This window comes from Hirundo rustica, chromosome 4 (assembly GCF_015227805.2).
Source record: "Hirundo rustica isolate bHirRus1 chromosome 4, bHirRus1.pri.v3, whole genome shotgun sequence".
NCBI classification, from domain to species: domain Eukaryota; kingdom Metazoa; phylum Chordata; class Aves; order Passeriformes; family Hirundinidae; genus Hirundo; species Hirundo rustica.
The window spans coordinates 75,065,898-75,091,076 of NC_053453.1; the positions used below are offsets into that span (position 1 = coordinate 75,065,898).

The 25,179-nt window shown below is 52.9% G+C and overlaps 2 protein-coding genes across 4 annotated transcripts in view; one reads left to right on the plus strand and one right to left on the minus strand.

Annotated features, from left to right (window-relative positions):
- CACNA2D4 (calcium voltage-gated channel auxiliary subunit alpha2delta 4) overlaps positions 1-25,179 on the plus strand; it is a 124,276-nt gene that overhangs the window by 74,833 nt on the left and 24,264 nt on the right. Inside the window, exon 28 of the mRNA XM_058420138.1 lies at positions 24,888-24,949. Within this exon, the coding sequence (XP_058276121.1) occupies positions 24,888-24,949 (62 nt within the window). The remainder of the gene's footprint in view (positions 1-24,887; positions 24,950-25,179) is intronic.
- On the minus strand, positions 1,818-20,726 carry LRTM2 (leucine rich repeats and transmembrane domains 2). 3 transcript variants are annotated; one of them, XM_040062049.2, is made up of 4 exons: positions 20,290-20,726; positions 8,284-8,445; positions 3,985-4,575; positions 1,818-2,496 (listed from the first exon to the last, which is right to left on the minus strand). In XM_040062049.2, exons 2-4 carry the CDS (start codon positions 8,348-8,350, stop codon positions 2,042-2,044), a joined length of 1,113 nt encoding a protein of 370 aa, XP_039917983.1. In that variant the 5' UTR covers positions 8,351-8,445; positions 20,290-20,726; the 3' UTR covers positions 1,818-2,041. The 3 variants fall into 3 exon arrangements, with proteins under 3 accessions (XP_039917983.1, XP_039917984.1, XP_039917985.1); XM_040062050.2 differs by lacking the exon at positions 20,290-20,726 and adding an exon at positions 9,982-10,333; XM_040062051.1 differs by lacking the exon at positions 20,290-20,726 and adding an exon at positions 8,927-9,034.

Here is a 25,179-nt window from a genome sequence, read left to right on the forward strand (position 1 = left end):
CGGGTCACGGCGAGCAGGAGGGCTGTGAGGTGCCCCAGGGCACTGGGGTTCAGCTGGAGCAGGTGGAAGAGGTGATGTGCTCTGGCAGGGCTCACCTGCAGAGCGTGCAGGGCTCTGAGCACAGGTTGCTAGCAAACACCCTGCAAAGCTGGGCTGGCTGCCAGCGTGTCTCCTGGTGGCAGGGATCACACCATCCGCAGTGCCTGTGGATGCACGACCTCCGGTGTCATCTTGCTCGCCCAGGAATACCCACTGTGACGGGTTAGAGCAGGTTACCATGGCAATGTGCGCTCTCCCCTGGAGACAGCATTTTATCCCACTTCCAGTGATACAAAATGAGTCCTTATGTTGAGTTCCTTTCATTTTTTTTTTTCCCCCTCTCACCTTTTTTTTATTTTCTCTGTCAGGTCAGAATGAGCTAAGACTAATAGGAGGCACTGCAGTCTGAGGGCTTTAAAATCTGGTTGGGGGCAGTGACCGTACGTGACAGTGGCAGTGTGCACGGCTGGGTGTGTGGGCACACCGGGGTGCAGCTGTGGGTGTCACTGGACACCCCAGTGATGGTGAAGGGAGTGCCTGTGAGCTCTGCTGCTTCCCGTGCCAGACCCTTCCTGGGCTCTCCCACGTGTGTCACACTGTGCTCCAGGTTCCAGCCTTCGCCTCGAAACCCTCCAGAACTCTGCCCACTCCTTTTGGTCACCCCAGCTGCATCACCCTGTTCCACGCACCGTGCTGGCCCCTGTGCCAGCCATGGCAGCTCCGGGGTTGTGTGACTGCTTCCCCTGACACCTTTCCCTAGGCTCACACTTCTCAGCATGGCTTACACTCCTGGTGAGCCACCTCCTCCTCTAGTCCTTCCTGATGACCCACTTCTGATCTGCCAATCAAACATTTCTAAATGGAGGCTACATATCCTTACCCTCTCCATTTATTAGAGAAGACATAAAATAGATAAGAGCAGGCCTTCTATTTTTTTTTCATGCTGTGTACTTACTTGCACAGCCTGGTGCTGTAATCTCAATAACTTTCCCTCTCTCTGTCCTCTCCTGTCAGTCCCCACTGGCTCTGCACTGTGGCTGAGATGTTTTTGTCACTCCTCGGTGGCGTGTGCATGTTTTTTTTGTCGGAAGCAGAAGGTGATCCGCACTGCTGGGGTCAGGGGGAGGTGAAGCGGATGTGTCCATGGCTGCATGCAGAGGGCAGGTCAGCATGGGCATGGGTGATAGCTCTGTGTGTGCAGGTGTGGTGCCTGGATGCCTGGAAGTGGGACTGGCTCTGTGTGCGCGTGCTGGGATCAGAATGAGTGCATGTGTGTGTGGGTGTGTGTGTGTACAGGAGGATGACCCTGTGCCTGTGCACCTGCAGCAGGTGACACGTGCGTCAGCTCAGAGGTTTGGACTTGGCCAGGAGCAAAAAGAGGGACACTGTGCTCCCAGGCAGTGTGTTAGGGTGATACAGGTATCCTTCCACCCCTAAAACTGAGAAGGGAAATCTGCCACCGACTGTTGCCCTACCACAGGGACCTTGCCTCCCTTCTGATGTGATCTCGGCAGCCCTGATTTGTAGGGTAGGCAGCAGCTCAGTGTCTGTCACACCACAGCAGTGACCTAACGGTGGGGCATGGGCACTCCTGGGGTCCTGCTCCCCACACAAGGTTTCACACAGCTGCTCTCTGTCTGCAGAGAGCCCTTGACAGGATACAGGGCGACTCAGGACCGAGGCTGAGAGGATGACACGGGTTCCCAGAAGGTGCCAGCCGCCTTTGCAGCAGGCATGTGAGGGAAGCTCTGTGCAAGGGCATGAGGCACGGCAAGCACTCGAGGTCTGACTCTACTTTATTTGTCTGGGAGGGCCCAAGGGTGAAAGGGCAGAGGAAAAGAAATTGAGCCAGGTGCCCTGACCCCCCAGAAGCATGTTGTACTACTTGGGTGAGTGGAGCAATAGCACAGTCTGTCTGGGAAGATGTAATTTGGGAGGACCCCATGCTTGACTGCTCTCAGGTACCTTTTCTCATCGCTGTCCCTTTCTTCCTAGAACAGTTTCACGCCACAGAAGAGATTTGTTTTTGCTCTTCGTGTTCTCCTTCCGCGTCACCCATGAGTGGCTGCCTCTTCTTCAGCTCCCGGTGGTACTTGGCCATGAGGGAGGCATAGATGCAACCGTAGGCAGCTGCCACCACCATCATGATGCAAACGATGCCACAAACCACGCCTGCAATGATCACAGTGCCAATAGCCCGGCGCACGCTCACGGGCCGGTACCGCTGTTTCTGAGGGCACCCCACACTGGGCTCCACTTCTGTTTCTGGGCCCGATTTCGATTTGGAAGGGGCAGGGCTTCCTTTAGTGCAAGGCGGGCCGGTGTTGTCCAGCACCGTAGAGCTGTTCTCGTCATCCAGCTGGGAGCAGTAGTTGAACATCTCCATGGGCACCATTCGCATGTCCTTCCCTTTCAGCTCCTTGGGCAGGGTGCAGGCCAGCTGGTCGATCTTCCCACCTGTTCCAAGAGAGATAACGGGAGTCAGTCACAGCTCCATCCCCATGCAGAGACAGCAGGCTTGGATCCTCAGCTGGGGTGAGTTCATGGGCCTCTGTTCACACCTGCTGAAGTGTTTTCCCTGCAGAAGCTTCAGCCGTGTCAGCGGGCCAGAATGCCTCTGCCTAGGTTGGGTTTGACACTAGAGCTCCTGGGCCATGCTATCCACACAGGCCAGGATGTGAAAGCCCTCTGAAACCGTTCAAGTCAGCCTCACACTGTTTAGTGAGTTATGTAAGTCTCAGTAGAACCCCTTTAGAAAAGGAGAAATTAAAGCAAAAAGATAGGACCAGGCTGTACCTTCTCAAAAAGAAAAAACAACAGATACACATCCCATCTTCTGACAACTAATCTGTCTCTGTGAAAAAAAAAAAAATAATGACAGATGTTGAAACAAATGCTTGAGTGAGTTTGGGCAGCTTCCTTGGAAGGGGAGGAAAGAAAGCAAAATTATGTCTGCGTGCTTTCCACTGACTTCGTGATTCGGTAGTCAAAAAAAAAAAAAAAAAGTGGAAAGTGGCACTCGTATGCTTGTTTGATCCTGCTCACACAAATGCATATTTCAGACTGCAGTGTAGCCATAGGCAGAGATAATCTCCTTGCAGCATGGCTGTGATCAGCAGGGATGTGACAGCTGACTGTTGCTCTCCGCATGATTTGAGACCCTTTCCTACTCGTTGGTTCCACAAACAGAAGGTCAGGCTTTCAATCCTCACTCCTGTAAAACGTGCCATCTCTCTTGGAGCTGCAGCTCCTGAAAGCATGTCATCCCATCAGCATTCCTGATAAGTGACATGTACCTTCCTAGTCTTCTGTGTTTCAAGGAAAGTCTGGAAGTGCAAACCTGTCAAAATGCTCGGTTTGAAATGATGATTTTATAGCCGGCCTGACTTGGGGCCTGGCTTGTTAATTTGAGCTGTAGCTTGGGTTCTCCAATGTGAGTTGCAGTGTTTTTTCCTAAGTGTCACTGTTTCCTAAGGGGGTTTTTTTGGCAGCAAACCTGATGCTTTACAGCCAAATCTAACTTCTAATTCTCTCAGCTTAAGAAAGAGAATGGGATGGTTCTTTCCAAGTGTGAAAAGCTCATCTTCTCTTTAGGCAGAAAGAGCGAGGTGAAATCATAATCCTAAAATTTTAATGTTACTTGAGGAAAGTTCTTTCTTCTCTCAAGATTAAAAAAACAAACAGGTAATAGTTCAGATGAGAAGCAAACCAAGGAAGTAGGAGATCTAGGGCTGCTGGGGACTTTGCAGACTGGCGGTGTTGCTGTATGAAGGTGCAGTGGCACTGATTTACAGCAGGGTCCTCGTGCTCTTTGGCTGAGAGCCGTCCCTCATGTCAGCCTGACCTGCCCGTTGTGTCTGCTCCTGTGTGTCCCCTGCCTGCCTCGGCTAGCCTTTCCTGGAAGACCAGCGCTCCTCCTCCTGCCCCCGCAGCGCAAGCACCTACCTCGGTAGGAGAACCACTCCATCCAGTGCTTGAAGTCTCGGAGGTTGCAGTCGCATTCCCAGGGGTTATCCCCGACCTGGAGCTGCTGCAGGCTGGTTAGAGGCTCGAAGGTGACCCTGTCCAGGCTCTGCAGGCGATTGGACCTGAGGGAGAGGGAGCGGAGGGCGGGCAGGTCGTCAAAGATGCCCGAAGGAATCTGGGCCAAGCCGTTGATGGAGAGGTCCAGCCGGCGCAGCAGGGCCGTGTGTTGGAGCAGGTCCTTGTCCAAGGCCCGGATGCTGTTGTTCCTCAGCTGGAGCTCTGTGAGGTTCCCCAGGTCGCTGAAGATGTTCTGAGGGAGCTGGTCCAAGAAGTTGTTGGATAGATCCAGCCTCTGTAGAGCAGAGAGGTTGGAAAACACTGCTCCTGGCAGGATGCTGAGTTTGTTGTTGAGAAAGAGGAAGGTCCTGGTGTTTGTGGGGATGTCTGAGGGAATGGAAGAGAGGCCCAAGCCACTGCAGTCCACTTCCAGGTTGCCGCTGTTACACTTGCAGGAGGAAGGACAAGCAAAGAAGGACTCAGCAGCACATAGTGAGAGCCAGCAGCCAAGCACTGGAAGGGGAAAAGCAGGGAAGAAAGAGGGCATGGGTTAGATCAGTGCTTTCCATCCTCACCCACCACCGACTACAACAACCCCCACAGCAGCGCTCTGCCCTGCAATGCCCTGCAGGGTAACGAGCTTCCTCACAGCTTCGCTCCTTTACTGCTGGCCTGCATCCTGACTGCGTGACTTTCCTCTTAGCCTGTCTTTTTTATGAGCAAGCGAGTAAATATCCTTCCAGTTCCACGATAAAGTCAGAACAGTGCATCCCAGTGGGCTTTGCCAACTGATACTGGGGCACTGGTGCCTGTCGGAGGAGGATGGAGCAGAGAGTGGTGGGAGGTGTCACCTCTGACAAAGGACAGCTCTCTCCAAACTGTCAGGGGAGTGAGGGGAATGACCAGGTATACTTAAGAAGTTCCAATTTTTCAGAAACAGATATGTTATTAAAAAGCTTTTAAGAAAAACTGAAAATAACCTACATTTCGGGTGTGCTCCTGCAGTTTGAATCCTAATATTTGTGACAGTTAAGACTCAGATCTGAGACTCTAGGTCAGAGTATCCTTTGCTTACCATACTCACAGTGTGTCATATGGGACTTGTGTCCACTTTTTAATGAATTACATTACAAAGGATGACCAAGACAACTGCTGAAAAGTAACAAGGAGTCCGTAAATCACTGGACACCTGGTACTTGCCATTGCTCTCAAAACAGTTTCTGAATTCCATAGCAACAGCCCCAAAAGTATTTCTGAGTGGCCAGTGCAGTGACCACCCCCAAGCAGAGGTGGTAATGGGGTGCAGATCCAGCAACTGTTCTTATTAAGAACTTTGGACACATTCTGGACCCCTGTGCACGTCATGGGGCAAACCCTGAATCGTGGTTACCAGCAATTTCAAGAAAAGGGTTAACACACACACACCCCCTTCCCCTGCACGATCTCAAAGTTAAGGTTGGACAAACCATAAATCAGCATTTTTGGAGCTGCTCTGGATTCCAGACATGGGTCCAGATCCTGCCAGTGGCACCAGGGCTGTAGTTACCAACCTTCCTCGGGAGCCAGTGGCTTTTCAAACTCTCGTTTTTGGGACAAAGAAGCATTATCAACAAGAAAGCAAGCTTTGTGCCTCTTGTCATTAGGGGAGTGGGAGTTATGTTTGAGCAGACTGTGTAAAACATTTGCATCCTTCATCTTAGTTCCTTCTGTGGAATTGAGATCGCACAATGAGTCCCACTGTTCTCCAATGTGGGAAGCAAACTCAGCTCCCTCACAGTTTTTAAGGTGACAGGTTCGAGCATTTGCCTAAAATCGAAGCAGGTTTGTCTGTACATCAAGCCTGTCCTCTCCCTTTCTCACTTTTCTTCAGAGAAGGCGGTCACTTGGGTTGGTAGAATCTCTTTAGGGGTGAAGGGTAGCAAAAGCACTTATTGTCTCCCCGTCCTGAACTGGCAGTCAGAATCTTCTGTCCTGCTTTTCTTCAAGGAACCAGCAAGCAGGTGTTTTACTTCTTAATCCTAAAGGAATTGTGAAAAGCCTGCCACAAGAGAGACAGCCAAAGGAGACCCGTGCTGTGGAGAAGCTCTGCTTGGAGCAGCTTTGCAGTCAGCCATGCTCTTCCTGTCTTCCCTCGTGCCACTCTCTGGAGTTTAATCTGACCCACAGCCCTTCATACTCCGACCCTGTCATCCTGCACGGGGCAGGTTTTGTTTTCCCAGTGATCCTTGTGAGAATTGGCAGATTTGTGGACTGGTAGTCTAAGGAGAACTGTCCTTTTTGAATCCTAAGCTTTATGACTTTATTAAGGACCAAGGGATAAATATTCAGAGATAATATATCAGTTCTCTCTTGTTTCATCTGTCTCTCACAATTCTTCAGTAATTTTTTACTATGCTACAGTTGAGATCTCAGGTGTACGTCAGCCCAGGCCATGCCAATAAATGTGCTCTTTTAAGGAGAATTACAGATCCTTGTGATGAAATACAAGACAGATCTTTACCCAGAGCAGCTCTGTGTTCTCTTGTCATGCAGGGGCTGGGGCCCACAGCAGAAATTGCCAGGAAAGTAGATGGTAGCCTATGGCCTACTGCAGTACAGGTACCCACTGGCTGGCTGATATTTCATTCTGCTCAGAATATGTCACACTCTCGTTGTGGGGAGAGAATTAAAAAGAATGGGAGCTAGAGTGGGGAAGGGAAAGAGCCATGAGTCATTCAAGTGACCCCCGTCTTTTCCTGGATGCTTAACAAAAGCCCGGCATTAATAATAGATTGGCAGCTGTGATGGTGAGATAACAGCTGCTTTGTACACCAAGAAAGGCAGGAGCAGCCCGTGTGTAACGCTACCCAGGTGGCATTCTGTTCAGGGCTTATCTCTCAGAACGCCTGGGTGCCCGTGGGGTTCCACCAGCGTGTGTGCCGGCAGTGCCTGGCAGCAGCAAAGTCTCAGGCAGCTGGCTGTGGTTATGTTCAGGAAATGGATTTATGCCCAGCTTCTGCAGCCATGTGGGATATGCCAAAAACGTCTTGTTGTTGCCCATATATTGCTGTATGCTTTTGGAAATATTTGACTGAAATCGTACAGAAAAGTGGTTTCGGTTTTTCGTTTCCCTGCAAGAAGTGCATCCGTGAGGATGTGAGCTGAGGCCAGGGAATTCATTGCTTTGGTTGAGATGCAGCTCTACAGGAAAGGGAGGCAGGGAGGCGATAGACAGAACTTGAAGCTGTCTTCCAGCCCTACAGAAGGAGGCATAATAAGTGTTTTTGTGTTTGGGGAAGATCGAGTTACTTTGTGGGGTGTTTGGTGACTCTAGCAGGTAGCAGAAAGCTGATCCAGGTATATCAGATTAAGCCAAGACTCAGCAGCATTCATTATAAATAATTTACACGGCCTAGTCTGCGAGGATGGATTACAAAGATGTTTGTTTTCTGGAGAAGGAAATAATTCCCCCAGCTTCTTACAGCTGCAGCTCCAAACGTGACCAGGAGGACTGGAACAAGGGGAACCTCAGACCTGCTTGGTGCCTGGGCATGCAGTAGTGAGGGACACCCTCCAAGTGTCCCCTTTACTCTGCTGTGCTCCCCAGACGCTTTTCTGGGATGCAGATAAGTTCCCAGAAGCTCCACATCAGCCTAGCAGTGCCTCTCTGCACTCAGGGGCACCCTAGCAGCTGCCCCAGCCCACTGGGAGTATGCGCAGGCTGAACATTGACAATTTAATTTGAAAGAGAGCTTCTTTATTTACTCCTTGATTTTCACTACATGTGGCAGTCCCCAGTAGGAGAATTCTGCCTTCACATCCTGCATTTCCTTCTAAAATCTCTTATGACTTTTGCTGTGAAGAGCTAGGAGCCTTGCTCAGCAGCCAGTGCATAAACCCCCAGCACAGAGAGGAGTCTGCAGCTCACAGGATTCCGATCTGAGAAACGTTCGGGGCGGATCTTTGTGCGATGGTGTCTGTCGTGCTGTTTCTCACCTGTCAGGCCCACTGGAATTCAGAAGCAATCATCACTCGCTGTCCCACTTTAAGCCCATCTTCAGCTTTAGAATATCACTCTCCCTCCCAGCTAGCCTGGCCTCCAAAGGAATCAGGAATTAGTTCAAACCTCTCCATTCTTAGCTGTCCCTCTCCCCTGCTCTTAACCCTGACGTGACCTATTTTCTTCCCACTCCCTTGACAAACGGGAATGCTGGAGCTGGTGCCCGAGTAGGCATTACTTACGACAAGCCTCCTGCCACCTCATGAGGAACCTGCTCCTCCACCGGTGGCCAGCGCTGGTAGGCAGCATCGTGGTCTTCTCCAGCGTGCCTTCACATCCACCAGCCAGGCTGGCGCACGGCCCCAGGGGGAGGAGGAATGACCTTGCAGCCTGCCTGCCAGCTCCTGGAGAGGGAAAGCAGAACAGAGAGGATGAGATTCACTTCCCTGGGCTCAGCACACCGAGCTCGGTGCTGTCCTTCCCCCTCCCCAGTTAGTGTTTCGCCTTTGAGGCATCAGTTCTGCTTTGGAGGAGAAACGGAGGGTGTTTCAGGAGGTGCGGCGCGGCGAAGGCGCAGCATTCATTCATTTTGAACCTCAGGCTGCAGAGATAAAACCCGATTCGCCTAAGTGCCAGGGAGAAGTTTGTGCTTGAACAGCCGGCTGCGGTAGCTACATTAGCCTCACGCTCGGGGTTAACCTGATGAATCGCTAAGGTGACCCCGCCAGGGCAGCAGACCCGGGCTCACCCCCGTCACCTCCACGCAGGCTGGTGCCACCTGTGCATCCTCCGCCTGGCCGAGCCCTGGCTGCCGAGCTGCTTCTGTCCCCCCTCCTCCTCCTCCCCCCGCTCCACCACACCCCCTCCCCGTGCCGTGTTCCCTACCAGCGCTTCCTGCCTGCTTTAAGGGAAAATGGATGTGGTGGCTGGAGCAGCGCAGCTCCAGCCTGGGATTTCCCACTGCAGCAACCGCAGGAGCTGGAAGAGCCAGCGAGCCTCGGAGGAGGAGGAGAAGGAAGGACCTGAGGCGGGGGAGACCGAGTGGGAGTGTTGGAACGGGAGGAATTGCATCTTAATCAGCAGAAGGAAAAAAAAAATCCTCGGTCTAATTAGAAACCCAAAGACCATAAACTCTCCCCTGACAATAAGTGACTGACAACAGGTTTCAACTTCCCTCCCGCTTCCCTTTTGGATAACAAGGAGGCAGGAAAAATGAAAACACCACGAACCCTTCCGTCCCCCCGCGTACTCTCTGACGTGTCGCCCACAGTCACGGCAGCAGCTGGTGAGATGGACACATCTCAGCAGTGAGAGGGACACATCTCAGCAGTGAGAGGGACACGTCTCAGCAGTGAGAGGGACACATCTCAGCAGTGAGAGGGACACGTCTCAGCAGTGAGAGGGACACATCTCAGCCGGAGTGCAGAAATGAGCCGTTCTCCATCCCCTCTGAGGGGCTCTGACCACATCCACGGCGCCTGTTTTAGCTGCGCTGCCACCACTCTCCCCACACACGTGCCAGGTGCTCCCAGACTGATTTGTTTTATATGGGAGTGTAAACCACCAGGAAATATTAAATTCAGCGTCTTGATGAAAATTGCCAGCAGGTTCAGCGCCTAGACCAGCGCGCTTGGCAGCCTATTTAGATCATTTACCTAAATGCCGATGCACCAAATACCTCCCATGCTACACAAACCGATTTAACCTTCACCCGCTGCAGCCCCCGCTCCCCAAACTGAGCTGGAGCCCTTTCCCTGCCGTCCCCACTGAAGGAAAAGCTGCAACAAATAGCTGTCCCCGTTCGGTGCTTGCGCTCGACCCGACCGAGGAGACTCACAGCCTCCCCCACGGAAACGTCTCCATCCTAAATGCCACCCCTGAAGTCTGCTGTCCCCGCCTGTCCATCCGGAAAAGGAGGATGAAAAGCTGCAGGCACTTACCTGGAGGGGCTCTGCCTGCAGCCGCTTCCACCCGGCTCCCCGGACAGTGCCCGATTACAGCCTCTTCCTTCCCTCTCCCTCCTTGACTTTCCCTCCCCAGCAGCCGGCTTTCCGTGTGCTCTATTTAACTCCCTCCAGCACTGCAACGAACGGCGGAGTTAAGCTGACAGCCACAGAGCCTTATCTGCCTGCCGGATAGCGCCGGTCCATCAGCTCCCAATCCCGCTGCCGAATGATCGCCTCCTTGCTCTCAGCATCAGGGGCAGCGCCTGCCGCGCTCTGCCTTTCCCTCTTCCCCACCTTCGCTCCATCCAGCTTCGCCAGGGTTATAGATAGCTCTGTTCCTTGTGCTCTCGCCTTTTGGCTCTGTTTTGTAACACCCCATCTGTATCGGCTGGCTCGGTTCCAATTAGGGGGGCTAAGCAATTTAAATGAAAAAAAAAAAAAAAAAAGAAGAAAAACCCAAAACCTCGGGTGCTTTGTGACTCGGTTTCCCTCAGCCCAGGGCCCCTCTCTGGCCATGCACTGGTGTGTCTCCCACCGTGCTCTGAAATTCCCCCACGCTGTCCCCAGGCGGCGATGGGGGCTGAGGGCAGGGCTGGCACACCCGGCCGTGAGGATGGGGACAGGGTCAGGGTTCCCAGCCCGGCTCTTTCTGCTCCCGCAGGGCAAGTCCAGCTCTTGCACTCATTTCTGGTACCTCACGGGCGCCTCTTTCCCTCAGGCAGCACCAAGGCTCAAGCAGAGAGTGCAGGGTGGGAGGAGCAGCCATGTATAAATAAGCCTTTTCCCTATGTTTAGAATTTATTACAGTGCATAGTGATTAACACCTGTTCAGTCTTTAATGCTGTCTCCTGCAACATGCACTGCGATGGAGGGGCCTTGATAAACCCCAGATTATTTTAAAGCATGCCACATATATGTCACACTCCCCACTCCATAGATAGCAGCCACCCCGTGTGCACTCATCCACGTGTTTCCAAGACTTTAGAGCAGCTACCTCCGTGTACAAATGCACAGAGTCGCCAGCCCAGCTTACATTTACAAATGTGTGCACGGAGCTGGGCTTGCACACGTGCTGGGGACTCTGCTGTAACCCATATTTATTAACCTCCATGTCTTCCCCAGAGCTGCCTGCTCCTCCAAGCGCACCATATGCCCGGGTGGCAGAGCAGTACACTTGGAATACATAGAGGTTCTTGGCTGCTGAAAGGTGAGGGCCAACGAGCTTCTGCATTTACACCTTAAGAGATATGTTAGTGGAGAAATTTTAATTCCAAAGATCCAGGAAAAAAGAAAAAAAAAAGTTTCTCCTACGCATCCACTGCCCATAAGAACATGATACCCTTAGTGATTAATATTCCACAGTCAGGAGACAGTGAGGAGGCAGAGAGGATTTTGAAGAGTTTCTTTTTTAAAGGTTTTCTCTGACTTCTCTTGAATTCTGACTTAATTAGCAGTTTTCTTGTGGCCCAAGAGACGCCTTCTGCTCCGCAGAGCACCGGGCCAGCTGGTGCAGCACTGGGTACGTGTGATCTTGGGGCAAATAGCACCTGCCCACACCTCCAGCCTCTCCAGGGCAGCACCAGATGTGTCTGGCTGCTTTCAGCCTGACAGCCAGGGAACTTTTCCAGCAGCGAGCACTCTGCCAGACCTAGGAGTGTTCCCTGTGTGCCCCCAACTCAACAAGAGAGGCACTGTGCCATCTGTCCTGAGCTTGCCTGGCATTGCTCTAGGCTGGTCAGCGCTGCTGGAGCTCTGATTGCTCTGAAGTCACCCAAGGGCTCCACAAACCAGGCATTAGTCTCTCTCATGGGCTTTCTAGATGGTTCCTTCTCCCTAGGGCAACGTGTCAGCTGAACGCCCCGTGATCCATGGGGCAGCAGTGGCCAGAACTTTCTTCCATGTGCCTGGAGTTGAATGTCTTTCCACATTCTGGAGAAAACAGGGTTGCTTGTGGGGCTGGCGATGGCCTTTTCCTCTTACTGGTTCAAATAGGACAGTAAAAGACAACTTTTTTAGTTTCAGCTCAAAGCAACAAAATGAAATCATCCATTTCTGGCCCATGGGCTCCAGTGGCCAAAAATACACCGAGCTGAAGTGCCACTTGGACATTTGGCCTGCTGTCAGACTCCAGAGGACTCTCTAATGAGGATTCCCCTAATTAGATTGAACAGCGAACCTTGCTGCTGGGGGCAGGGGGAGGGAAGGAAGGGGGGGATGCAGAGGGGATTGTAATGACTCTGCAGCACCTGCCAGGCCCTGAAAACCACAGCAGGCACTATGCCTGCCTCGTGCCTGCTCCTCTGTGCCCAGACACCAGTAATGTTTGCAGCAGCACTCCAAAGCCGTCGCTTTTGTGGGCAGGGTCCCAAGGAGCATGCTAGGAGAGCAGGGAGGGTTTCAGTTTGCTGTATCCACATACTGGCTTTGTAACTCTCCCCAATCCACCTTCAAGCCAAAGCTTGCCCTGTGCTCTGTGAATGGCTCCTAGCATAGCTGTAGGGTGGTGTTATTTTGTGTTTGATGACCCCCAGAAGGAGGGCCGAGGTAAGAGCCAGTGGTGCCTCTGCTCTGGGTCGGTGGATAAATCCATCCCATTCTCCAGACAACAGCACCGAGGCTAGAGACACAGGTGACTGTGTCACTGGGATGAGACGCTGTCAGAAACAGAGCCCAGCAACCCCTGTCTCTGATTATCTCCCCAAGTCCCTCGGATCATGGCTGGGGGATCAGACTCTGCTAACAGCCTGGCTTACGAGCGCTGGCAGGGCGTGTGGGTGACCCGTAGCACAGAAGGGTAGGTAGCAGAGACTGCAACAGATGCCAGCAATAAATTATCAGAAAGTATGCACAGACTTTCATCCCTCCCCCACGCTCTCCTTGATGGCAAAGTCCCTTTCCAATGCTGAATTGCTTTAGCCTTTATCAGAAAAGCGGCAGCATGAGGGAGGGCATGGAGGATGCTTTAAGGAGATTATCTTCTTCCCTTCCCCTTTCCTGGCTGCTCTTAGGATTCATGTTTTATTGCTCTCACCCCATAATGGAGGGGGGCAGTGGTACCCCAGCATTCAGTGACTAAAGCGTGTTGTTCTGTGCATGTCCTTTCATCTGCCCTTGGCGGGGCGAGCGGCAGCAGGGACTCATAATCTGTGTCTCATAATCCGACTGCCGCACCACAAGTGGCTTTGGGTGGCACGGAGACCTCCCCCACTCCTGGTTGCCTGACAGGACTGTCAGTTGTGCAAATTCTCCATCCCAAGAGGTCACACTGTCTCAGTGGCAGCCCCTCTTTGTGGTCTCTTTGGAATGCAAAAGCCCTCCGAGGTGGGAGAGGAGCTCGGCAGTGCTGTGGAAACATCCAGCGTGTGTCACCGCCCCTGTGAGCTTCCCAGCTAAAGAGCTGGGGGCTTCATCTGCACCACTTGCTGATTTATTACCACATGTGTTCAAGATTCATTAGTGTTGTGCTGTCACAATCAATGGAGAGCACATTTTAAATTCATACGAGGAGCCCAGCTGCAGAAGAAATGGTGCCCTCTGACTTGCAGTGATCAATCACAGCTAAGGAAAACACCTCATACAGAGAGCTGTAAAGCAAGCAGAAAGAGTGCAAAACCTACTTATCTTGGAAGGGACTCTGCCACATTCCTGGCCTGGTGTGAATAAAAACCTCACCCTTTTCCCTGAGATGTGAAAATGTCAAAAAGCTTCCAATTTTTAGGCTGGCAATGTAGGCACCTCTGAAATGCAAATGTGTTGATGGTAAAAAATGTTTCCTCCCCAGGACCCTCCAAGAAAGATCAACTTTATCCCCATTTTATTGAGGGGTAAACGATGCTGCAGGTAGAACTGGCTGCTGATTTTGACTGGCTGAAATTTCAGCTGCCTTGCTGTTGATACTTCACTATTAGACCACATCAGCTCCCCACTCACTCAGGATTTTCAAAGCTGTCCAGTGCAGTGTTTGGGCTTGTAAATGCTCTCCTGTCCTGCAGAGAGTATTTGAAGGCCTTCTCAAAGTTACACAGAATAAAGGATTTTTGGCCAGGTTTTCCCAAAGTTTCCTGACAGGCCTGTGGCAAGAACAGGAGAGAAGCCTGTTTTCTTGATTCCTCATTTCCTTAAGCAGAAAACACTCTTTGCATCCCAAGCCTCCCTGACCAATGCACAATAATGAGACCGGGAAATTCCGGAGGAGCTGGAAATACCAAGGGCACAAATCCTCAGCAAGCCCTCTGAGAAATACAGAGCACAGGAGGGGGAGACAAGGAGGGCAGCGCTGCTGGGAACGACCCAGATCGCTGTGGAGATGTGGAATTCCTGGGGAAGCTGTGGAAGCAGGTGGAGGGAGCGGGATATCCGACCAGGAGCGACAGGAAAGTCCCAGCACAGCGAGAGTGCGGCATATGGAGGAGGCCCAGAGCAGCAGCAGGAGGAGAGCTGAGGGGGCAGTTGACAGGAAGAAATCCAGCCATGTGTGTGCCAGCATCTTCTCCGAGCACCGCTGAGCGCGACGGACCACGTGCGCGTTTCCTCCCTGCGGAGCGGAGGCAGCCGAGAAGGGAAGCGGGTGAGGGAGTGGGAGAGGGGCTCGGGGGGGGACACGTGAGCTGAGTACCCGGGTTCCTCCTCTCTTGCTTGCCACGGGGTGATGTTTTTGTTCCTCTCGCGCTGTTGGCAAAAATTGGTAACCAAGTGAGATGTGGAGGGGGGTTCTACGCGAAGGTTGAGATAACATTTTCTGATCCAGCCGGGAACAGTTGGCTGTGGGTGGTGGCTTGTCACCAGCCCTGCCAGTTCTAATCCAGATCCCAGTTTTTCTCATTCTCTCAGCTCTGGAGTGAAGAGCCTTCCCTACAGCTTTAATTTCCTGCAGGGGTTAATCCCATGGTCAGTGGTAGCTCAGGCCCTTAATCCTTTCTCTCGGTCCCTTGACAGAAGGACTGCAGCAGCTTCTGCCCTGGCAGGTCTGACAACCCTGCTGCTCCCAGTTCCTCCTCTACACCCCACGAGCATCCTCCAGCTCCCTGGCATTTAAAACGCCGCTCCCCCCTTCCTGGCAAGCCTACCCCGGGGGTGTGGGTGGGCGGTGCAGCCAGGAAAAGGTTGCAGGCAGAGAAGACAGCTTGGTGGGAGAACCCTGGTGCTCTGGTCCTCCTTCCCATCACTACTGCGCTCACAGGTGTTTCCTGCACTTCATGGCTGGACGGTGCTCTGAGTCCCAAAGTATTTTCCTTCTTGTTTTTGTTCAGGTGGTGTCCAAGAAGAAGGGTGTGTATGGGCCCACATTTGTGAAGGATTCTCTGAGGGGTCAAAAATTTTAGCACGGCCCAGTACCTTCCCTGGGTCTCCTGCTTTGAGCCAAAGGGTGCAGCAGGTCTTTAAGAGGGAAGATGCCAGCCTGTCTGAGATAAGAGATACGTTTGCATGCACAGAGTAGTAGATGGAGGTGCATCCATTTAGCAGCAAGATAGGAAAACGTAAGTTTTTAATCAATATAAGCTCTGTTCCTGCAGCATGACCAGACTGCCAAATCAAGGGGCTTCCAGATCAATACCAAGAGACCCCTGGCACATCTTATGGGGGTCAAGGCACTTCAGCCATGAGCCTTTCTCCTTGTGGTTTCTCATTCCAAAAACCAGGCACACTTTTGCAAGCCTGAGTGATCCCTTGCACACAAAATGCCCCACACTTGGTGTTTCCCATCATTCACTCCTGCATCAAAAACTGGGTTTGCTTTTTTCATTGCCTGCATTTTGAAATACACTGGGCCCTTGGGCTCACTGGCCTTCCTTGTTACTCTTGTTACTCTTCTGGTGGAGAGGCCAGCGTGGTGAAGAACTGCTGCCACCAAGGCTGCTCCCCTTTTCCTCACTCCCCTCGCTGGCTGTGCTTCCCTGGGTGCCAGGTTCCCAAAATGCGCTGTCACTTTGGCAGCTGGAGCAGGAGGAGAGAGAGGATGTAGAAAACACTAGAAAAAATGGAAGAACTTAACGAAGGTGTCACAAGGCTGTGCCCTGGGCATGTCCAGAGGTGCAGGGACCATCTGTGCCTGCACAGTGGTGGGGCAGAGCACGAGATGCTGGCAGCAAAAATCCCCTCAGCTCTTATCACAAGGGGATGGGCGACCCAGCGTGCACAGAGCTCCTGGCAGACCTCCTGAGGAAAGGCTGACTCTCAGCATTCCCACACAATGCTTTTTTGCTGGACTCTGAAGGAGACCTTTTCCTGCCTTAGTGGCTTGCAGAGACCTGTCTCACTGGGTTGCCACTGTGGCACGAGGTTGCTGGTGCTGCCTGTAAGAGCCTGGAGCTGTTCTGCTGCCCCATCGCCCCCATCACCTTCCCAGAGCATCCCAGAGGGGCAACCCTGCAAAGTGCACACAAACTGCAGGGATCTGGGCTGCTCCTTCAGCTCCAGGGGTGCCTGTGGACCTCTTGGACACATGTGTGCTTTTTACAAGCTGGGAACTTTGCCTGTAGCCCAACAAGACGTGGTGACAGCCCTCCCAACGCAGAGCTCCAGCCAGGATCCTTGGGTGCATCTGGGTTAGCGCAGGGATCACAGCCCCCTGCTGCAGAGCCTGCCGAGGCTGAGGCAGGGCTGCAAACCTGATGTGACTTTAGTTTTCTGCAGGCTGTGCAGCCACAGAAGAGCTAGCTTTATGGCAAAGTTGACGTCCCACGGAAATCTCTGGAAGCGGTGTGGAGAGCAGGGCCCAGCTCCAGCCCCGGTGCCCCTCACAGCAGAGTCACAGCAGCACCACGCCCTGCTTTGGGCACCAGGGATTCTCCCCAGCAGGGGAAAGGCGGCCCAGGAGATGAGTGCCAAGCCTTTAGCAGCTCCTCTCCAGCCTCGGGGTGAGGTCTTGCTTTTTTATCCCTTGTGTGAGAGCGTGGTTCGTGGGGAAGGAATCTCCCCGGCCCCCTTGGAGTGAGGAGGAGTGTGGTGGCAGGGCATGCCTTCCAATAACAGCCTTTTCTTGCAGTCAGTCGGCAAGTTCTGACCTCTGTGGCTTCGGTGTAAATTTGAGTCTCAGTCCTTCCTGTGATGGGCGTGGGGCATTGCAGTGCATAGATAATTACAGTCTCTTGTTTTCCCATTGATGAGAATATAACGAGGAAATTGTCATTTTCGTTAAAAGAAGAAAAAAAAAATTGCCATAAGATAAAATGGGCTTGCAAAGCCAAGGACTTCAATATGAGCTTATACTTGCCCAGCCCTCACTCAGCCACCTGCGTGGATGCAGCACAGCTCTGCCTTTGCTTACCCAACCAAGAGCTATTTCTTTCTTTCACAGGACCTTGTCCCGCGCTCAGTGCAAATGACACATGATACTCAGGCTAACAGTGAGGACGGTGTAAGAAATAAGGCTGTTTTTACACGGTCAGAATTAAATATTAAACCACGGTTTTGGCAGGAGGCCGCAGTCTGTACATTCCCAGTTTTGTGGGTGCCCAGCATGAGACCCTGGGGGCCATTTTGCAGAACTGCTGAGCACTCGCAGCTGTTTTTAGCCAGCAAACTGGTACGATCTCAAGGACTCAGGAGCACCGGGAGCCAAGAGGTCCCAGGCTCTGGCCCTGCACCTGCTGCTCCTTCCCCGTGTGGCTAAAAAGGGAAGTCTCCTTTCCCTTCGAAAGCCAGGAAAACAACCACTGTCTCTTCCCTCATCGGGAGCATAAATTCTCCATCAGCAACTGTAGCTGCTAACGTCTTCAGAGCACCACAAGACAATGAACAGTGATGTATTGCCTGCAGGGCTTGCTTGCCAGGCAGTAAACAAATAGAACAGGCACACATTTTGCAGTACAAAAAAAAAAAAAAAAAAAAAAAAGGACAGCCCCCTGCTTCACTCCTTGAGCACCATGTAGCCAAGTACCCTGAATGAAGCACCTCATGAAAATACAGCATGTGATCCTACCAGTCAAGGACTGCAACCCGGTGCAAGTGGCACACTGCCTCCAGTACCAGTATTTCCTAACTTTCAGCTGCTTGTTTCTGCAATGTGAATGGTATATTTCACATAATCCAAGCCCTCACAGATGAAGCAACTTTTCCTCCCATCTCTTGAGTCTGGAATTGTACTAGTTTATAGGAAAAAAAAATAAAAAATGCACACCTTCTTACTGTTATCATATCCTCAGTCACAGAAAGCCTTGGTGTGAGGCAGCATTTTGGTGAAGCCACAGCAGGAATAAGGTATGTGTGACAAGGAATCTCCCTGCAGCAGGAGAAACATCCCAGAACTCCCACTCCCTCTTCTTTCCACTGAGTGCTGAGCGTGTGTCATGGTGTAGCACACTGAAGCATTACCCAGCTGGCAGGAGCATCCCAGTATGGTCATCTGAGTGATGGTTTGAGCCACCCAGGACTGGGACAGTTGTCAAGCACTGTAAGCAGCTGCTTGTAACCAAACATGGCAAGTGAAGGAAACTGCCTGCTCTGTCTTTTGCCTCAGCAACAGGCAAGAGCTGAAGAGTCACCGAAGAACTACCCAGAAATGCCCTCCCACAGGCTTCAGCCTCTCCCCATCCTGTTCCAGCCTCTGTTGCTCCCTGAATGCTCCTGTGCAGGTGTCCTTGTGGCCCCGTGCTGCTGCTGACCCTCCCAGCCCTACTGAGACACAGCTCTGCCTTCATCAGGCTTCTGTGGTGCAGAAGAGCAGAGAAAATCCTTTCTGCATCAGGCTTTAAAAAAAGAAAAAAAAAAAAAAAAATAGCCAGAGGGAGGGCAGGAAGCTGGAGTAACTCTTCAAGATGTCTGAGCTGAGTGCACCTTGCTAGCATGTGACATTCACTTTGCTGGAGGAAAGGGTAAAGCTATGATCTGGTATAAAAATTGCATAAGAAGGCTTCCCCCCTTTCTCTTTGCCCCTTTGCTGAGGATTTACCATAATTCCTCTGAGTGGACAGGATGCACTCGTAGAGGCAGCGCTGATGTCTGACAGGGAGACAACTCCCGCAAGCCTTTCGCTCATGTGGAATAATTCCCTTGCAAATGTTGTTTGCCCACAGCAGTCAGAGGAAGATCCACGCCCCCACCCCAGCCCCCAACAGACCTGAGCAACAAAGCTCAGGAGAAAAATGGTCTGCAGGAGGAAGGCTTCCTTCTCCTCACTGCTAGGAATGTCCCCTGCTTCGGGACAAGTCGCTGTCTGTGTTTAAGGGTCCCCTGCGTTTAAAGGGTTTCCTTCTGCAATAGCAGCTGCTTCTGTCCTTCCCCGAATGAGATCCTAATTTCTCTCTCCATCCTTGAGTGGCAGGGCAGTGCTGTGTCCTGCCCGCTGCCATTGCCATCAGGGCTGTGCTGCATGTGGCACATTCGGGTTACCTGGCACTCCACGTGGTGGGCCTGGGGCCCGGCTTGGTCCTGACCTGCTTGGAGCAGCAGCTTCAAATACCTCCTCTCCCCAGATCACAGAGATCCAGTCTGACATGTCTCCCTTAATTAGCAGGAGATGCAGGGCCAGTAATGAACTGGTCAGGCAGAGGGAGGAGGAGGGGGCACAATGCACGTGTCTGTGCATGCATGTGTGTGCACACACACAGAGGGTAACGCTCACATACAAATACCCCTGCCCACAGCGTGCTTCACCTGCCTCATTTGGGACCTCATTCTCGCCCTCTCCTCCCAGTCAGGGCTGGAAAAGGCTGTGAAGCTTCTCTGTGCTGTGCCTTCCACCCAAAAGTTCAGAAATCACAGGTTCAGCCTGCGGAGATGCTGAAAGCCACTCGGGGCTTATTTCTGGCTCTACTTGTGATCTGGCATCCTTCACCTCATGTCCTGTGGCCGTGTCCGTGAGCACACACCCCACAGCCTTCCACACGTACACCCCCGTCGATCCTAGAGCACTGAGTGCTGAACCTGTTCGGTTTGGGTCCGTACTTCTCCATTTTAGGTTGTTCTTAGACAGCAAAATGAGAGCCAGCAAAGCCATCACGAGTGAGGCGAGCGCGGCTGACCGAGGAGGGCACAAAGGGCCAGGAGCTGCCCGGGTGAGCCCAGCACGGAGCTGTCAGCCTCAGAGCTGCGCCTGAGCCGCCCGTGGTGCGAGGAGAGCCGCGGTGCCGTTCTCAGCCGGGAGAAGTCGCTCCCCGGCTGCCCGCACCGACCCCGGGCTGGAAGCGGAGCCGACAGGCTCTGCAGCGGGGCTGGCGTTCGGCTGTGCCGGGGAATCTCTGCCCGTCGGTGCGGCACCGCGCACGGAGCTCCTGCCGCACCCTGCGCCCCGGGGAGCCGCGGGCCCGCTCCCCTCGCCCAGCCGGGGATGGGGGAGCGCCGAAGGGACGCGCCTTCACTTACCTCTCCCGGGCAGGAATGGACCCTCCCGTGAGAACGGCGGCTCTCGCAGCCCTCTGCAGCCCGTACGATCCCGGAGCGAATCCGGCAGCGAGTGCCGCTGTCGGCCGGGCTCTCGGCGGAGCCTGGCTGGCAGCAGCCCTCCCTAGCCAGCCTGGAGGGCAGGGAGGCACAGCGAGACGACAGCGTGGGAAAGGGGCCGTAATCCTCCGTGAATGATAAACAGGGGGAGAGGGAAGGAGAGGGAGAGAGGCGGGAGAGGGAGCGACTGCGCGCGGGGAAGCGACAGCTGGGGGTACATCTGCGATGGCAGCAGCGCACGCACGGGAACGCGCACAGACAGCGCAGAGGAGTCACCCCGCCGGGCAGGCAGGATCTGCTCCCAAACACCCAGAGGAAGGAGCTCGGCAGGCTTTCATTCCTCTCGAGGCATCCCGGAGAAAGGGCAGCTGCCGTCAGCCCCTCTCTCGCCCTCATCCCGCCCTCGCTGCCATCCCGCTGCCGCAGCCGAGGGGCTCCGGGAGGGCTCAGGAGATGCCGGGCGGGAGGAGCTCCCCACGGCCCCTCGGGAGCTGCATCGGTCACGCACAGGTTAGCAGGGAAGGCACCGAGCTGAACAGTCCCTCCCCTCCCTCCATCTCTCCGCTGCTACGGCGGATGACAATAAACTCCGAGAGAAAGGCGTCGGGATGAGAGGGGACGAGCCCTGGCTTTGTACCGGGGCGAGGGGAGCGGCGGCAGCGATGGGGAGAAGCCGGGGGGCTCGGGAGAGCGGCACCCCCGTTCCCAGCAGTGCTGCAGAGACCGTGCTGGGGAGGCGGTGTCCGGCAGGGACACAACCGAGAGGTGCCCGCGGTGGCAGCACAACCCTGCGGCTGCTGCCTGGGGGATCCAGGGAAAACTTGGGCGGTGCACTTAGGGATGTTAGGGATAAAGGGAATGGTGAAAGATCCACGGTTGGTTCCCCTGGACTTTGGGGGCAGTGCAGAGTGTGTTCAGCCACAGGTGCGTGTGTCAGGTGCGGTGACACCCATCAGTGACTGCATTCCCTGCCCTCCCTGACATCTCCTGCTGCCACAGGGATGCAGGAAGCAGCCAAACCCAGCCCGCTACCTCCGCTGGGACTTCCCCTGTGCTCTCCCATGGGCTCCTGGAGCCTTCCCCCCAAAATCAGACCCTTATCTTGCCTTCCTCCATCTCGATCAGGACCTCTGTAGCTTGCATTTGCAAGAATCACTCTTTTTGTTGATCTACCTAAACTGCCCCTTCTCTCAGTTCCAGTATCAGAAACAGGCTGATTTGGGGCTTCTTGTTCATTTTAATTTGGCTGGAAGTTATCTTTTTAAGTAAAATTCGTAGAGGGCTCAAAGTAAAATTTCAAGTTACTGACTCGAGAGGGAAAATAAGAATATTTCAGAAACAGGGAGTAGAGGATGCAAATGGATGGTACGGGCATGGCTGTTCCGCTGTTCTGGTACCTTCCATTTGAATCACAGGTTTTATGTAACTCTTGGACCAGCTGCCATGAGAACAGGTTGTGAATGGCACGGTAAATCTCCACAAGCACTCTGCAGGGTACCACCCCGAGACTTTGCTGTGCCTTTTTGTTGTGCTGCAGGCCCAAGAATTAAATCTTGGGGAAAGCTCCTTAAGTGAGCAACATATGGATAATCAAAGAGAGAAGGCAGAGACTGCAGGCAGAAAGAGAGGCAAGCAGAGGATGAGCTAATGAAGCAGGCATGCTCAGCAGAGGGATGAGCAGGTGGAGGCGAAGGCTCGTCTCTCCACGCTGAGCGGCAGTGCCCGGCTCCAGGGAAGCCCACTGCAGCCACGGCTTGGCAGGCAGCGTGGGGAGCGGGCACAGCTTTGGGTACCGTGATGCCACCTGTGCCAGGTGCTTTATTGCATTGCTGGGCTGCTGCAGTGCCACAGGTTGCTTGCATACGAGTGGGAATAAAACGATTAACCGTGATTTCTCTGGGGGCCCCGCAGCGGCCACTCATCATTTCACGGACCTCAGATCTCCCCGCCGAGCCAGCATAGCCTTTGCTACCAGAGCAAAAAGGTTCATTAGCAATCTGTTATTCTTTGGAACAAGCACAGAGGAGTTTATTCCAGTTTTGGATTTTTTCACTCACTTGAGCTATAGCATCATCCTTATGTCAGACTGAATCACTGCTTTCCTCCTTTCTCCTTGACCTCACCGGCAGCGTGAAGATGCACAGATGACTCTTTCTTACTGGCACTGGGGGGTTGATTGTGGCCTGCTTCTCCTCAGCTCCCATGTCTTACTCAGGTCACCCAAATGTGTGAACGTTTCTTACAGTTCTTGCCAGTAGCTGCCATTTTCTGTCCTTACCACTGTCCTCCAGCACAACCCCCGAGGTTTTCTTCTCTGTCCAGGCTGGGTATGTGCTACTTATGCCTCCTGGGCAGAAGTAAGGATTTACAACCAGGGGCTAATTGTTCTTCTCTGAAGAACAATTTGAGGCCAAGTGTTCCCGCTGGCAAACACAGGAGCCACGGAGCAAGTCTGCATTGCAAGGTTAGTTACAGAGGTATCGACTCCTCTTCAAGTCTCATGAAAACTGTATGTGCTGGGTGCTGCTCAGTCCCATTGATGTGATCTGCTGCGATGAGGGGAATGGCTCCTTCTTGAGATGGTTTGGAAGGACGGATTTATTTAAAGCTACGTACCGAATGGGGTGCGTGGGCCTCGTGGGACTCAGCAGCAGCGGCACCGCTCGCCTGCTGTCATGGAGTGCCAGTTTGTCAGCAGGGGCACCCAGCCAAACCATGCCTGCCCCAGCCTCGCTGAAGCTGAGGAATCTTAGGCCAGACTCAGCCCTGTCCTTCCTCTGTTGTTTGCATTCTTTGTCCTGCCTGGTTTGTGCTCTGTGAGGCTTCGGGCAGTGCAGCTCTACGGAATCGTTCCTTTCCCCCACAGACAGGAGGAGGATTCAGTTTACAGCAGGGAGAGCTGGATGAGAAACGTGCCTCGGATACACGGGGTTTGTGAGATGTACCAGCAGCAGGAGTGTGACAAGGACACTGGTATGAAAGGCAGAGCTGATGGGGGTGCCAGGGTCTCTGTGCATGAGGCAAGAAAATACACCATTGCATACTCCAGTTTTAATTCATACCCATCTGAATTAGAGCATCAGATCATACCGTTAGCTTAAAAGCACCCACACGGCATGATTCAGATTTAAAGGATCTGCTCCCCCCCTTTGAAGCTCCTTCTAATTCAGAGGAAATCTGTAGAAACAGCAACACTTCACCCTCCTGATACTGGTGGCTGTGAAAAAAAGGCTCCAGATTGTTACCCTGGTTTTTCTGAGCCTTTTGATTTTCTTAAATGGAGTCAGATCTTTTTAGTTATTGTACAATATTAAGAGCAGTTTTCTACCTTTTTCCCACAGATGTAACATAAACAAATCCCTTGTTTTTCATTCTCTGTCCTTTGTTTGCGTATTTCTAACCTGAAAACAATTGTAACTGACGGCTGGTCTGGCCACTGAAGCTGAGGGGTGGAAACCCCAAAAAGCCAATCTTCTGCTAGACCCACAAATGTATAAAAAGTAAGAAATAAACAAAGGGGTCTCTTCTCTCTCCGCTCTCTCAGCTGGGAGCCGGATCGGAAGGACCTCTGCGAAAATCTCTTGCCTCTGTGTGACTGCTTTGTGTGTCTCAGTGACACCGGATCTCCCTCCCTGTATTTCTTTTTCTCCCTCACTTGCACTTTATATTCTATTTCAAGGTCCTGCTCGAGGCCGTAATTCCTCCAGAGCTCTTGGATTCCACTAGTTGCCACGCAGCCCGGTTGTTCCCCATCACCGTGCCAGGCTGTGCACGACTGCGCTGGTTGCTGTGTGCTCGTGGGCAGCCAGCCCAGGGACAGCCAGCCTGTCCCGTCAGGGACACCCTGCACCCCTCCCTCCCCTCTGCAACCCTGCCTTGATGCAGCAGCATGGGGCTGGGGATCGGAGGGAAATTAAGCCAGGAAATGAGGACACACTTCGTTAAGAAGCACGCGCGCAGGGTTCTGCTGAGCCCGCCGCGCGCCAGGCTGGGAGCAGGTAACAAATCGCTGTTGGTGATCGACACTTCCTGTCAGGCGGCATTCCTAATTCCGTGCTTTTGTAGCGGCTTAGGAAAAACCTAAATCTCTGCGGTTCCCCCTTGAGACAGGTGGGTTTTCAAATTAATCCCTTCCTCACTGGCCTACTTTATTTCTGATTGATGCTGCGTGGTGCTGGAGTTGAGGCCGGGGAGATCACAGACACCCGTTCTAACCAGGCAAATCTGAAAAAGAAAAAGGCAAAAGCTCATGCCACCCCGGGGGGCTTGGGGGGCATTTTTTGGTTGTTGGCCTGTTTGTAGCTTCGTAGTGTTTAGTGTGAGGGAAGCCTCAGTACCTCAGCACAGCCAGTGTCCCCTTCTCCTGTCCCTTGTTAAACCTCTGCCTCTCACTTGGCAATCCGACTCAGCGCTACGATTCACACCTGGAAGTGTGACTTGAATATTCACTCCTCTTTTCCCAACGTGGATTTGTCTTTCATGCTCCTCTTTTGATGCTCCCCTCCTTTTGTTTCCTGCAGCGGTGGGCGTGCAAATAAAGCTGGATTTGCTGCAACGCAAGTTTTGGATGGCCATGCAACAGGTAGGAGCACCAGGGGTGACGCAGAGACACAATTCGATGCCGTGTCCCATCACATGCGATGGCATTTTAACGAGGCCTTTGGTGGGGTTCATATTAAAAGATTTATGGTGTAGATCAGTCTGAAGTCACACGTTTCTGCAATCCTTTGACGGCACCAACGCCGTGTGAGCCGCGAGTCTGTTCTGCAGGTGCCGTGGTGGCAGCGTCAGCATCCTGGTGTTAGGAAAATT